Genomic DNA, 13,155 nt, shown 5'->3' with positions numbered 1-13,155 from the left:
CTGCACTTATTATGATATAAAATAATACGTAAAAGAATTCTTTAACACACCTGTGTATGTCTGTCATTAGAGACATTTAAAGAAAAAGTTAATCATGGATTTTATTTAAAAAAAATGAAGCCCCCTTTTATTTAAATGAAAAAAAACCCCACACTTTTTTGTTTTACTCTCTTCATTTTGCTTCCATCATTTATATGTAGACTAATCCTGGGCTGTTTTACTTGGAAATGTAAAAAGAACCTGTCTTAATTTGTTCTTTACTTATTGTGTTGCTGAAATTCTGTGTGTTCTGTTGTTTTGGTTTTTTTAAAGGTTCTTATCTTGTCAAACAATCTACTAAAGAAACTTCCCCATGGAATTGGAAATCTACGGAAACTCCGAGAGTTAGATCTAGAGGAAAACAAACTGGAATCCTTGCCAAATGAAATAGCTTACCTCAAGGATCTGCAGGTGAAACAATAACTAGTCAAGATAAACATCTGATGTCCTTTATTTACACCATACTGATTTAATTACAGCTGGTTTGTTGAGGAAAACTATTTGGGACTGGACGTAGAACCAACAGTTAATAAGCTTGTGCAACTTCATCCATAATCTGTCCCTACTAATTCTTGCCCAGATTCATCAGTTAATGCTGAACAAACAGATTTTGGGGAGTTCAGCTGTTGTACTATCAATACAGAAGTAGCTTTCACAGAACATTAGAGGTTGGAAGGGATCTCCAGACATTATCAAGTCCAACCTCCCTGCCAAGGCAGTATCCCTTAGGGTAGTTTGCACAGGAATGCATCCAGGCAGGTTTTGAAATCTCCAGAGAATGAGACTCCACAATCTCTTTATTCCAGTGCTCTGTCACTCTCACTGTAAAGAAGTTTCTCCTCATGTTGAGGTGAAACCTTCTATGTTCCAGTTTGTAGCCATTGCTCCTTATCATATTGCTGCTGACCAGTGAAAAGAGATTGGCCCCATCCACTTGACACCCACCCCTCAGATATTTGTACACATTGATGAGATCTTCTCTCAGTTTTCTCTTCTCCAGACTAAACAGCCCCAGGTCTCTCAGTCTCTCTTCACAGGGGAGATGCTTAAGTCCCTCAGTCATCCTCGTGGCTCTCTGCTGGACTCTCTTCATTAGGTCCTTGTCTTTCTGGAACCGGAGAGCCCAAAATTGGACAAAGTATTCCAAGTGCGTTCTCATTAGGGCAGAGTAGAGGGGGAGAAGAACCTCCCTAGACCTGCTGGCCACACTTTTTCTGATGCACCCCAAGATGCCATTGGCTTTCTTGGCCACAAGAGCACATTGATCTCTCATGCAGAACTAGGACTCCAAGGTCTTTCTCCATGGAACTGCTTTCCAGCGGGGCAGCTCCCAATCTCTACTGGTGCCTGTTGCTATTCCTCCCTAGATGCAGGACACTGCAGTTGTCCTTATTGACATGTGGTTTGCCTTCATCCAGTTCTCCAGCCTGTCCAGATCTTGTTGGATGGCTGCACAACCTGACAGGCTGTCAGCCAGCCCACCCTCTAGTTTCATATCATCAGTGAACTTGCTGAGGGTACACTCAATGCCCTCATCCAGATCATTGATAAAGATATTGAACAAAACTGGAGCCAGTACTGATCCCTGGGATCAGTCATGTTCCTGAAAGCTTTCTTATTTCAGTGCATGTTTTACTATGCCAAATTTTATTGTTGGGTTTAGTGATGCTTAAAAGATGCCTGAAATGTTGTTGAAAGATAAAGAAGTTTCTGTTCAAGTGTTAGGAGACTGGAACCCATCAATTTATCAGTATATATCTTGTTGTTTGCTGTCATTCAAAGCAGAGATAAGTAAGTTTGGTTTATTTTTAATTTTAAATATGTTTTTCCCTTAGAAATTGGTTCTCACTAATAATCAGCTGACCACACTTCCCAGAGGTATTGGTCACCTTACCAATCTGACACACCTTGGGCTTGGAGAGAATCTTCTTACACACCTGCCTGAGGAAATTGGTAAGATCTTTTTCTCTGGTTTTATGCCATGGGCCTGAGCCAAAGCAGTTACTGACACATAAGATAGGTATCTACCCTGCTGAGGCCACAAAATTCATTTGAAACGTCTAGATTTATGCAGCCTGATGTGAAGCATGTGCCACAGGAACAGCACTGTAGGATGTGATCCTTACCTTGCTGAGCTGTAGTGACATGGACGGCCTAGCTTTTTGCAGTTCTTCTGTAGAAAGGCACTGAACACACATTAACTTGCAATGCTGAGATTCTTTTTCTTTGTAAAGTATCCCACACTTCTTGTATTGTTGATCACTCAACTTCATAAACCTGTTTTTGGAAGTAGCACCTGTTTTGATGCTACTCTAAATCCATGTGTAGAGACAAACCTTGCAATAAGGTGTAGACAGCTGATGCAAATGTTTCTGCCAGTAGTCCTCTACATGCACTTCTGTCTGTAGATCATTACATTGTTTTCCACCTTGATGAGCTAAGAAAAGGAAGTGAAAAGGAGGAAATCTACAGAAAGCTAGAGAGGAATAGGATTCTTTTTCTCTACTGAGGCATTGAGTGAGATTTAGAACATCTAGAACTGAGAGCCCACAGTTTTTTCATATTTGGTCAAAAGTATGTAGGTCCAGAGCATCATTCTGAGCCCTGAAGTTAAGTGGAGAAAAAACCATGATGTGACAAGCTACACGAAGCAAAATGTGGTCAGAAACAGTGATGTGCAGATGGGGAAGACATGGTCTGTCTCTCCTAGCATCTTTAGTGAAGTGACGTTACAGCTTTTGCTTATCTTCTATGTGTCTCTGTGTGAGGAGAGCCTAAAACAACCTAAATCTGGAGCTTTGTAATTTAGTTCATAAGTTAGTGGAGAGAATTTGCTGTGTAAATGAGCTGTGTAATTAAAATCGGTGAGGACACTTGAAATACTGTTCTGGGAGTACAGTTTGGTTGTGAAAGTTGGTTTTCTTAACAGATTAGAGAACAGCTAAGTATTTTCAGATGTGACTGCTGCTTCTATCATGCTATCAGCTATTTCTCATTATTTCTTCCATAGACTTTTATTTTTGCTGGTTTTCTGTGCCTTAAGCCCTGGCTACTGCTTTCTCTTGTGAAAGATTAAGTAGTCTTTTAGGTTATAGGAGATATTTATGGTATATAAGATTGGAAAATGGGGAATATTCTGAGGAGGACTTGTATGTTTGGACTGGTTTTCAAAGACATGCTTTAATTTTGATTGCTGTGGAAGAGTGGAAGTCTTAAGAAAAGAAGAAATTACTCTGCTTTCCAGCTTCTGGTTAATCTGTATTGCTGTAGCCGAAGCAGAGGCAAGTTGTAAAATGTAAATTCAGGAAAAAAATTTCACACGAGTTTGTTCTATTTCATAAATTCCCTGCTGTGCAGGGATGTCTCTTCCTTTCTTCCTGTGGCACATTACAGTTACAGCTTCAGGTCTTTAATATATGAGTCCTAATTACATAAAAGGTATGGAAGAGATATTTTAAAAGAGATAATAGATGCTGTGCGGTATAAAGATTTTCTAGACCACTCTCATTAGTTAACTGTTCAGTTGCTTGCAAATCTGCAAAGCACGTGGCTGAACAGTAACAGCAAAGTCTCCCTGTGTTCTCTTGTTCTGTGTATTCACAGTTCAGTTGTTATTTAAAGGAATCGTAGTAGTGGATATTTTTGCGGGGAAACGAAAGCAAATTGGATTTTGCCTAGGCACCAGTGAACAGAAAATTTGCTGTGCCTGGAAATAGGAGTTTAGATGAGTCACTGAGTCAAGATTGTATATAGCAAAGAAACTTCAAGTGGAGTTTGAGCTTCTGTCTAAAAGATGACCTGCATGAATCAAAAAATACTACTCTGTATTGCTTTATTTTTACCAGGTACACTGGAGAATCTGGAAGAACTGTATTTGAATGACAACCCCAATCTACACAGCCTTCCCTTTGAGCTGGCTCTTTGCAGCAAACTGTCTATAATGAGTATTGAGAACTGCCCACTCAGCCACCTTCCACCTCAGATTGTTGCAGGAGGACCCTCCTTCATCATTCAGTTCCTAAAAATGCAGGGACCATATCGTGCCATGGTCTGACGTGAATCGGATTTGTCCAATACACTGTACAAAATACAAACTGCATTAATGTTGTAATTGTCTGTATATGTATATATAATATAATATATGTGCTTTATATTATATTATATATATATATAAATAATATAAAAAAGGCAAATTTAAGACTGCATTATGTGTTTCTGCTAATAGAGGAATCATAGCCATTTAGATTTTTTTTTTAATTCTGTAAAAAATGCTTGTCTTAAGTTTTCTTTGCTGAATTTGATGGAAGTTGTCTGAATAATCTGGAAATGCCAGTTCATTCAAAGTGATTGCCAATGAACTCAAAAGTTTTAAATTTAAGGGACAAAAATAGTTCTGCTTAGATTTACTTTCACTTAAGAGAAATGTATAACCTTTATATAATGAATTTTTTCTGGTTTCCTCCCTCTTTTTTTTGGGTTGGTTGTTTTTTGGTTGGTTTGGGTTTTTTTGGGGGGGTCAAAACCTGAAGGGGTCACGTGTCCTAAGGTTGGGATTTTTTTTTTCTTTTAAATTATTTTGAGATTTGAAGCAAATGGTGGTTTTATATTGTTTACAGTCAGAGTAAATCACTGGATTTTGTTTTATTCTGATTTGCTCTGTTTTAATCAATCATATCTAGAGTTTCTATGCCTCTGCTGATGACTTTTTATCAGCCGGTTTGTATACTAAAAGCATTTACTCATCAGAACAACAGGCAGGTGAAAATGATGCAGTCAAAACAAAAGACAAAGGTAAAAAAAAAAAAGCTTGAATTCCTTTAAATCTTGCTTCCCTGAGTTATCAGTTGCAGGCATAACATATCTGAACTGAGCCTTTTGAGGTTGGTCTTTTCTAGCACAAGTGAACCTTTTCATATTGGTAAAACCATTGAGTATACTCGGTGAAGAAGAGTGGTTTTCATTTCGTGAAGTAACAACCCTATGAGGTCTAACAGTACAGTTAAGTGGCAAGGAAATAATATATATGTACATTTTTATTACAATCTTGAGTCATAAAACTACAACAGGCAATTCTGAGGATTGCTTATAGTCCTTGTACAATAAATGAATGTGTCTTACTTTTAAACACTGCAATATATGTAAGTTTTAAGGTCGGTTAACAATGTACTATGGTTTTATATCTTGACTTGCCTTGTACCTCCTTCCATTATGGAACTTCTGTGTCCAAGCACAATATCTTCACACTGTGCTGTTTTGCTGCTGAACTAAATGCACTTTTCCCCACAGCTGGGGCACTTGCTTCAAAATATTCAGTTCAGTATCTTGGTTATTCTTTCTTAACTTCATCCTATCTGCTTCAGTATTAAACCGATCTATTAAAAAAGAGGCACCTTTTTCATTTGTGCATAGATGTTGGTAGCTCAAGAGAAATACTCTTAAGTAGTGGACATCAGTTTTATCATGACTTTCTTGGTTGTTTAAAAGGCAGAAGATGCTTCAGGGAGATTTACACTGTTGCTGCACTTGCAGGGCCAAGTTGTCTGTTTTCAGGAGAGTAGAAACTCAAGGTGGTTGCATTCCATAGTTACTCCAGAACTGTCCAGTTTATATTAATTGGAATTGCTGCTGGAATAGTGTGACTTACAGGACTGTACCTTTTGAACAAAATCAAATCAACTGATGCCAGGGGAAAAGCTATTTCACGTGCAGAAGTCTGGGTAATATTATTTCTGGCTTTCAGGCACCCTTCAGACACACTGCTTTGATCTATTTGCATTCTGTTTCATTGTATGTCTTTTCATTAACAAGGAGTAAGTTTAAATGGAAGGCAGGTGGAGATATAAAACCTTAGAGGGCTTAAACATGCTGTAAAACTATTGTAGATGTCACTGGATTTTGCTAAGTAATGTTCTGTTCTTTCTCACACACTGTCTCTCTGTCTCCCCCCCCACCTTTTTTGTCTCTTTTTTTTTACACCTACTGTAGCTTTTCAGTTTAGACTGTAGTTCATGAAAGGCTAGTTCCTTGCAGTTCTGCCTGAAGTTAGTCTTTCTCAGCATTAAGGTATTAAAATATGAAGATGCTGAAATGCTTGGTATTGAGACTGTAAGCTGTCTTCTGATCATACTGCTAAATCTGTATTTGTGCCCTCAGGTCACTACAGGAAACTGGTTTAATTGATACGGTTCCTTAAAACAAAAGTAGCGACCTCTTGTGTTTTCAAGCATCTTGGTCTCATTCCCTGTCTGCTTCTCAATCCCATTTTTCTACGAGCTGACAGGATTGAATTTGCTTAGTTTGTAAATATGTCGATTATTCACCTTCTCGAGGTACATGGTTGATGACTGTATGATTGGAGCTGAACCTCTGTCACATAAATTCATGTGAAGAAGTTAGCTACCAAAATAGTGCTCGTTACTCTCGCTTGAAAAACAAACTATTCTTTTCATTACACTTAGAGGAACAAATAAAGCTATGTTTTAATTCATGACTATATTAAAAACAGGATATTTTTTCAAACTATCTTTGTACTAGTATGGTTGTTGCAATGCCAGATAATCCTGAGCCCCGTTGCAGGAGTTTAATTTTACACCTTCTGAGGGGAACGCTAATTTTTTTCAGTTGTCTTAGGAAAGACTTGAATAAAAGCAGTGTGAGAGAAGTTCTGGGACAGGAGAAATCAAGTCAGAAGAATTTGAACAATTTGTTAAAATGACCCCAAAGTTAAAGTCTTAAATGTGTGGCGTGGATTTGGAGTAGATGCTTCTACACATGGATTTATTTCTAAATCTATACACAGATCCATATCATTCCAGCTGTTTCGATCATTCAAACTAATTTTACATTCTGATATAACAGACCTTTGTGTTTCCCAGGTGGCTGGACTGTTAAGTGGTACAGTTTCTAAATTGCATTTAATGCCTGGTAACATTCAGATCAGAATTTGCTGGTTTGTTTTTAGTAAAGTATGAAGGGAAAGAATTTCATCCTGATAGATGTGTATATACGTACATACATACGTACATACATATGTGTATCTATGCATGTATGAAAGTGTACACAAGGTGGAGAAAGCCCTTTACAGCACCTTTGAAAACCAGATGGAGAAACAGGTGATTCCCAGAGACGTGTATAAAATATTTATGCCCCATGGCACACTGGGGGAAATAATTTACAAGGGTTATTGGAAAATGTGACAATCTTAGGATGAAAGTCATGACCTTGGTTTCTCGCCCAGAGGCAAAATCTCCATTACGTATGTGTTTGTGCCTGTATGTACATAAGAGTATGTACACATACATGTGCCCCATGAAGACACTCTTCTGAATCAAGCTAAATTACTCTATGATAGACTATATAGTATCATATAGCATTATGAAATCTGGTAAGGTGTAAAGCAGATCAGATATTTGTTAAATAGTGAGAAGAAGGAATAACTGCTCTTGTGACTCTCATGCTGGTCATACATCACCTTGAAATTCACTAAATAGAAAGTTGTTTGGTAATCCTTTGCAACAATGTTTTCTTTCAGTGTAAACCCATTAAACTTCTCTCTCTGGCCGTCCCGTATTTAAGCTCATCACCAAAGTTGTCTGGCATTAACGCAGTGGTTGTAAAGTTGGCTTATACAGTTGTGTGATTTTCTTATTGCCAGATGTGCTCTAGGAGACTTTGAAATCCACATACAGTTTTCAGAAAGAGATTTGGGTTGTGGAGTATTTGCTTCAGTGCCTCCCTTGGATTTAGGTTTTCTCTGCAGTTTTGTCCACCTTTTGCTAATGTTGTGTGAGAAAGTGCATGTTCAGACTTCTTGAAGGTCATGTTTGCTCATGTACATAATTTAGTGAATGAGTACTCAAACTGTCTAGCTGGTTAGCGCTTAAACCCATTGTGTCACCTGGCATTCACGGATCATCGTTAATCCTGGGACTTTGGAAAAAACCTTTTATTGAAGAATTAGAAAACTTCCAAGAGGTAATTTTCCCCCCTCTTTTTTGTTTGTTTGTTTTGTTCTTTTAAACCCCTGAATAAATTAAGTTTTCTGAATCAGTACAAACCCACATCAGGGGAGCCTTCATATCTGTAATGCAACTAAGAATTTTCATCTATCGGTATCACACCTTGGTTGTATCAAATTGGCATGCTGGAATAGCTTCTAATTAGAAATCAGATTAGAAATGTGCAGTTGGCAGTAATTTGCACAACACAATCTTCAAGGCACAGTAAGGACAATTACAAACAAATGATAGTATCTGCAAATGGTTTTTGTTTTTCCATTAGCAAGGATCAGAAAATTATGTTTATTATTCTGATGTTTAGGTCTTAACCAGGACTGCACAGGACTTTTGCTGTGGAAAAATATCAGACCACGCTAATTTTGTGGTTAAAAGCTAAACAAGAGTGTAAACAGTCTACAGAAATGTACTTTTAATCTGAATTATTGTAATGTTGATTGTTATGTCTATATAAAAGATTGCCTTGCCTTTTTTATGGGAGTCATTCTGTATCAATGCATTCATTATAAATAGTATATTTGTAAATAAGCTGCCACTGAGTCTTGAAAGTTTTCTAGTATTTCTACCATTAACTTGCATGCAAGTTGTCCTTTTGCAGTGCCCCAAATTACCAAGAACTGTTTTCTCATTGTAGACTCCTCACTCTTCAGAAGACCTCAATTAAAACATAAATTTTCATGGAGGACAATTGCAGGAAATTTCAGAAGTTGCACGGTAGTCACTGCTCTACTCAGTGATGCAGATTGGACACCTTTTATAAAGCAAATGCTGGTAAAACCTTTTGCTATGGTACCGTAGGACATACAGTAAACAAAATCCTTTTTTTTTTCTCTGAAAGGGAAGCTAAATCTTGGGCATCAGTGCAAAATACACTTCAACAACAACAAAACTGAAGCAGGTACCTAAAAGACAGACACCGGAATCTAAACTTCTTATTTAAGGAAAGACAGTATTGCCAAGCTGATGTTCCATAGCTCTAAACTGATGCCTTTTAACTATGTAAAGTTCATTACAACAGATACTGTTTCAAGATGGTCATGCTTACTTCATGTCCTACAAACAAAAAAAGCCCAAACCAGTGTTCTTTGAATGCAGAATAGGAAGGCTTCTGCACTATGGATATGGTGATGATGAGGAAGGCACCAGGGTACTCACTTTATAGCTGGTTGCTTAAAAAAATTGTGATGGGTTTTCATAGTGTGTAGCAGTGTGATTACCTGAGAACCTCTGCTCTTACATCAGATGTCTACTGATTAAAATCAGTAGAGGCTCTGACTGAACTGTCTAAAGCTCTGTCGCTGTAAGTGATCCAGCAATCTGAAAACAAGCCAAGGATCCGGCCAGTCTCATCACTAGTGGCTGTCCCAAGCAGTGATGTTGGGCCATATGACATCTGTCTGACAGTGCTGAGTGGCAGATGTGTATGGCACCAATAGGCCTATGCAATTCCTCTGGTGTACTGCTTGTAGATCTCACTAACCGGAGTTTGAGGGGTTTGTGAAAAGGAAGCTGCAGCACTGCATTTAGTAGTCCTTGATAGATGAAGCAAATTCATAGAAGAAAGTACTAGAAAGTGCTTTCTTTTGTTTGTTTGTTTCTTAAAAGCCTAAATCTCTTTGTATTTCTGGCTTCTGCAACATCCTGCTCCTGATAATTCTACAATACAATTACGTGCTGGGTGAAAAAGTACTTCCTTTTGTTTGTTTCAAAGCACACCTTATTTCATTTGCTGACTCCTAGTTCTTGGACTCTGAGAATTTTTTGAACAGCTTTTTTCCTGTTCATCTGCTTGTTACTGTTCTTGAAGGTTTGGGGTTTTTTTTGGTAAGTGGCTGTGTTTTTTCTCCAAGCCATGAGTTCCAGTTTTTAAACTTCTCTTCAAACAAAACCTCTTCCACTCTGTAATAATTCTTGCTGTCCTTCTGCATAGCTTTCTTGTCCCATCTGTGATTATTTTTCCTTATTTATGGCCTTTGAGAAGCTATTTTATCCTTTGTGTACTTCTAGCTTGTGAAATAGGAACTCTGATAGGAAAATTAAAGTTGAGTGAGTGATAAAGTTTAGTTCTAAACTCCAGTAGGGGTGATCTCACTAGGCAATGATCAGACAGGGATGTAGGCTTCATTTGCAAGCTACCCACTGCAAGAGCTAATCAGAGCAAACAATTCATTACAATTAACTTTTGCAAGGAGGTGTGGGAGACAAATTCAATATTAAAATTTCTATAGTAAGATGATTTTAGTGGCACCAGGATTTAAAATGCTTCGTTCACGCTGGTAAGAGTGCATAGGTGTGGAAGATGTGGTTCTGATTATTTCAGCTGGCTTCTTTAAACTGTCACAGCTCAGCTTTTTCTGAAAATACTGGGAAAATTCTAGTGTCATTGAGTTTTATTTTTCCTCCTCGAAGCCTTTACAGAAAACTATGGAAGAAATTACCATAGGGGTTTTGTTTTGTTTTGTTCTAAATAGAGAAAATTTTCCAGTAGCTTCCCTGACAATAACTGTTGTCAGCCAGACAGCACTCAGCAACCACTGGTATTGAGGAAACTTGCTGGCCATGATCACTTTCTGTTTGAATGATTGAAGTGAGGAGCATCCACAGATGAGCATGGCCTCAGAAGAATCATGCAACTTGGCAGCAGTTGAATGAAAAGAGAAGGAAATGTCTTGGTTTCTGGCACTTTATGTCCTACGGGCTGTATTAAAAGCCTCAAAAATATCCACATGGCATCTTGGGAGACTGTGATGAGACAAAGAGATTACATGGCTGTGTAATTAATCCCACCTAAGTGCTTCATGATGCAGAGTCTCCCAGTGCTGCTCTCTGGTGACAAATCCTACTTGCCACAGATGGGAACTTGTGAATTTAGATGCCTATTGTATGTTGAAGTGTGTAATATATAAATACTGTCTAAAATCTGGGTGCCAGCAGCTTTATAGGGTAGAGGTGCTGCTCTGAAGTGTGTGTGATGGCAACAGCAGGAAAAAGGTGTTAAAGGGCTGGAGATGGCTAGCTTTGATACAACTAGAAGAAACTAGAAGAAGCTGAGCACCTTGAAAGCCAAATTGTTTTGTTTTTGCAATCCATCTCAGTCAAATGAAAAGCACCATCTCTTTGTAGAAGCCTTGCCTCGCTTGGGAGTCTAAAAGTGGCAGATAATTTGGTTACCAAGATCAAATGGTCATGTTTTAGAGGAGGAGCCATCTGGAGTATTTGAGCGAGCAGCTGGCAGCCTGGGCTGCACCATTAATGGTCTGACTGTATGCCTTGCAACTATTTTTTCTTTCTTTCTTTTTTTTCCCCCACTGCAAAACCTTTTAAGAGTCTTTAGAGATCAATCTACCCCACTGCCTCTGAGTGAGATGCTATCTACAAAATTGCACACAAGTGTTCCCTTTTAAAAGCTCTTTCCACAGCACCCTCTTCCCTCCCCCCCCCCCTTTCTATTAGTAAAGTATTTCTTTGTTAAGACTCATAATGAACCCTTACTTTGCTGCAGTATGGTAGCTGCTTCACATGACCTAGTAGTAGTAGCCGGTTTGCTTTTTGGCCTGCATTACAACTGTGCTGCCTGAAGTGATTTCCAAACTTCATGTGGACCATTTTAGTAGAAAAACATTTTCCATTCTAACTTGATAACGTTGTTTGAAAACATGTGCGGTAAGGAGAGTGCAGTAAAACTTCTCTCTCTATGATCTGTTTTTTTTTTTGGATGCTCTTCATCTTTTATTCATACTTGCCAAGTATGTTAACTGAGTGGGAGGTTATAGCTGAGAGGTTGGAAACCTCTATGCCTTGCCTGCAAAGTGGAGGGCAAGAAATTCAGGTAGGTAAGGAGGTACTGCTCAGCAAGGCAGCTCTGATTGCAGACTTTTTAATCTTCTCCAAGTAAAGTACTTTTTAAAGGTACTTCCAGCCTCCCTAGAAGCTGTAGGAGACAGCACCATATGATGGTGCTGCATGAGACCAGAAGAGATTCCCAGCAGTGCCATGGAAACAGAGATTCCCCAAAAGCAAGTTTAGCAAACTGGTAAGTGGGTCCCCTGTGGCCAGTGTCTCCTGATTGGTGGTGTTGATAGCCTACACCCCACCTGCACCCCAGGGAGAGTCTGCCAGGCAGGAACAAGTGCATCCAATATTCTCAAGTCTGTGGCTCCACCAGATGGATGGTCTTGGAGCCAGGACTCTGCTTCTGGAGAAGCTTTTGAAATCTGGGGAGGGGATGATGCCACATTACAGTAGAACTATATTTGGAAGCAGCAGAATCCTCTATGAGAAGGAGGGGGCTCTCCCAGCAACACCTGTTTTTTTTCACTGTGAGCTCTTGCAATGTCGCATCTGATCTCATCCTCTCCACTTCTGCTCTCACCTCTCATCTCTCCTACTTCAGACTCCCCTCTTTGCAAGCAGCCTGTTACTTCAGCCCAGTGCTTCCCACACTGTGCTGAGCTGAAGAGGAGAGGGGAAGGGAGAGCAAAAATGTGATGGGGGACTGGTGCCTTGTGATCCATACACCTGTTGGTGCATTCGGTTCTGAACTTCCTTTGTATTGGCTGTGTGCAGTTCTAATGTGGTTGCAGAAATGGAGACACCAGGAGAAAAGTAGGATTTGGGAACAGATGGCTGGGAGAAGGAAATAAAAAAGATGGATCTCCTGCATATGACACAGCTGTGGATAGGTCTACAGCTTCTTTGTTGATTCCTATAGAGCCCAGCCAGGTTTTTTACGTTGTGTCTCAGAGTCCCTGTGAAGGGTTTTGATGTCTGAGTACGCACCAGATAAATGATTTGCCTTGGGATGTGTGTCAAGACTTGGATAGGAATGAGTTTTGATTAAATGACAATTCTGTGGCCAATCTTTGCTCCAAACCACTTAGGAGTAAGGATGAATGTCATAGTTTTTGAAGTGACAGAGAGTGCTTAGCAGGCCATACAAAGGCTTCTGAAACACATGTGTTGCTTAATAATGCTCGTTGCTTTTGCTTTAGGAAGGCCTAAACAATCAAATTGCTAATGAAATGTTAACAAGAAAATGACATTCTCATTTCATAAAGACATATCATTCCCCAGAAGCATTTTAAAACGTAGATTTTTTTGG

The 13,155-nt window shown here is 39.1% G+C and overlaps 1 protein-coding gene across 2 annotated transcripts in view; it reads left to right on the top strand.

Annotated features, from left to right (window-relative positions):
• The window catches only part of SHOC2 (SHOC2 leucine rich repeat scaffold protein), a 68,322-nt gene extending 61,764 nt beyond the window's left edge, over window positions 1-6,558 (top strand). For both annotated transcript variants that reach the window (XM_064144403.1, XM_064144404.1), the window contains 3 exons: window positions 313-450; window positions 1,875-1,992; window positions 3,885-6,558. In XM_064144403.1, coding sequence (XP_064000473.1) covers window positions 313-450; window positions 1,875-1,992; window positions 3,885-4,093 — 465 coding nt within the window. In that variant the 3' untranslated portion in view covers window positions 4,094-6,558. The remainder of the gene's footprint in view (window positions 1-312; window positions 451-1,874; window positions 1,993-3,884) is intronic.
• The last annotated feature ends 6,597 nt before the right edge of the window (window positions 6,559-13,155 follow it).

Source organism: Pogoniulus pusillus, chromosome 6, assembly GCF_015220805.1.
Source record: "Pogoniulus pusillus isolate bPogPus1 chromosome 6, bPogPus1.pri, whole genome shotgun sequence".
In the NCBI taxonomy this organism is placed as follows: Eukaryota; Metazoa; Chordata; class Aves; order Piciformes; family Lybiidae; genus Pogoniulus; species Pogoniulus pusillus.
This window is presented reverse-complemented; position numbering and strand designations above follow the sequence as displayed.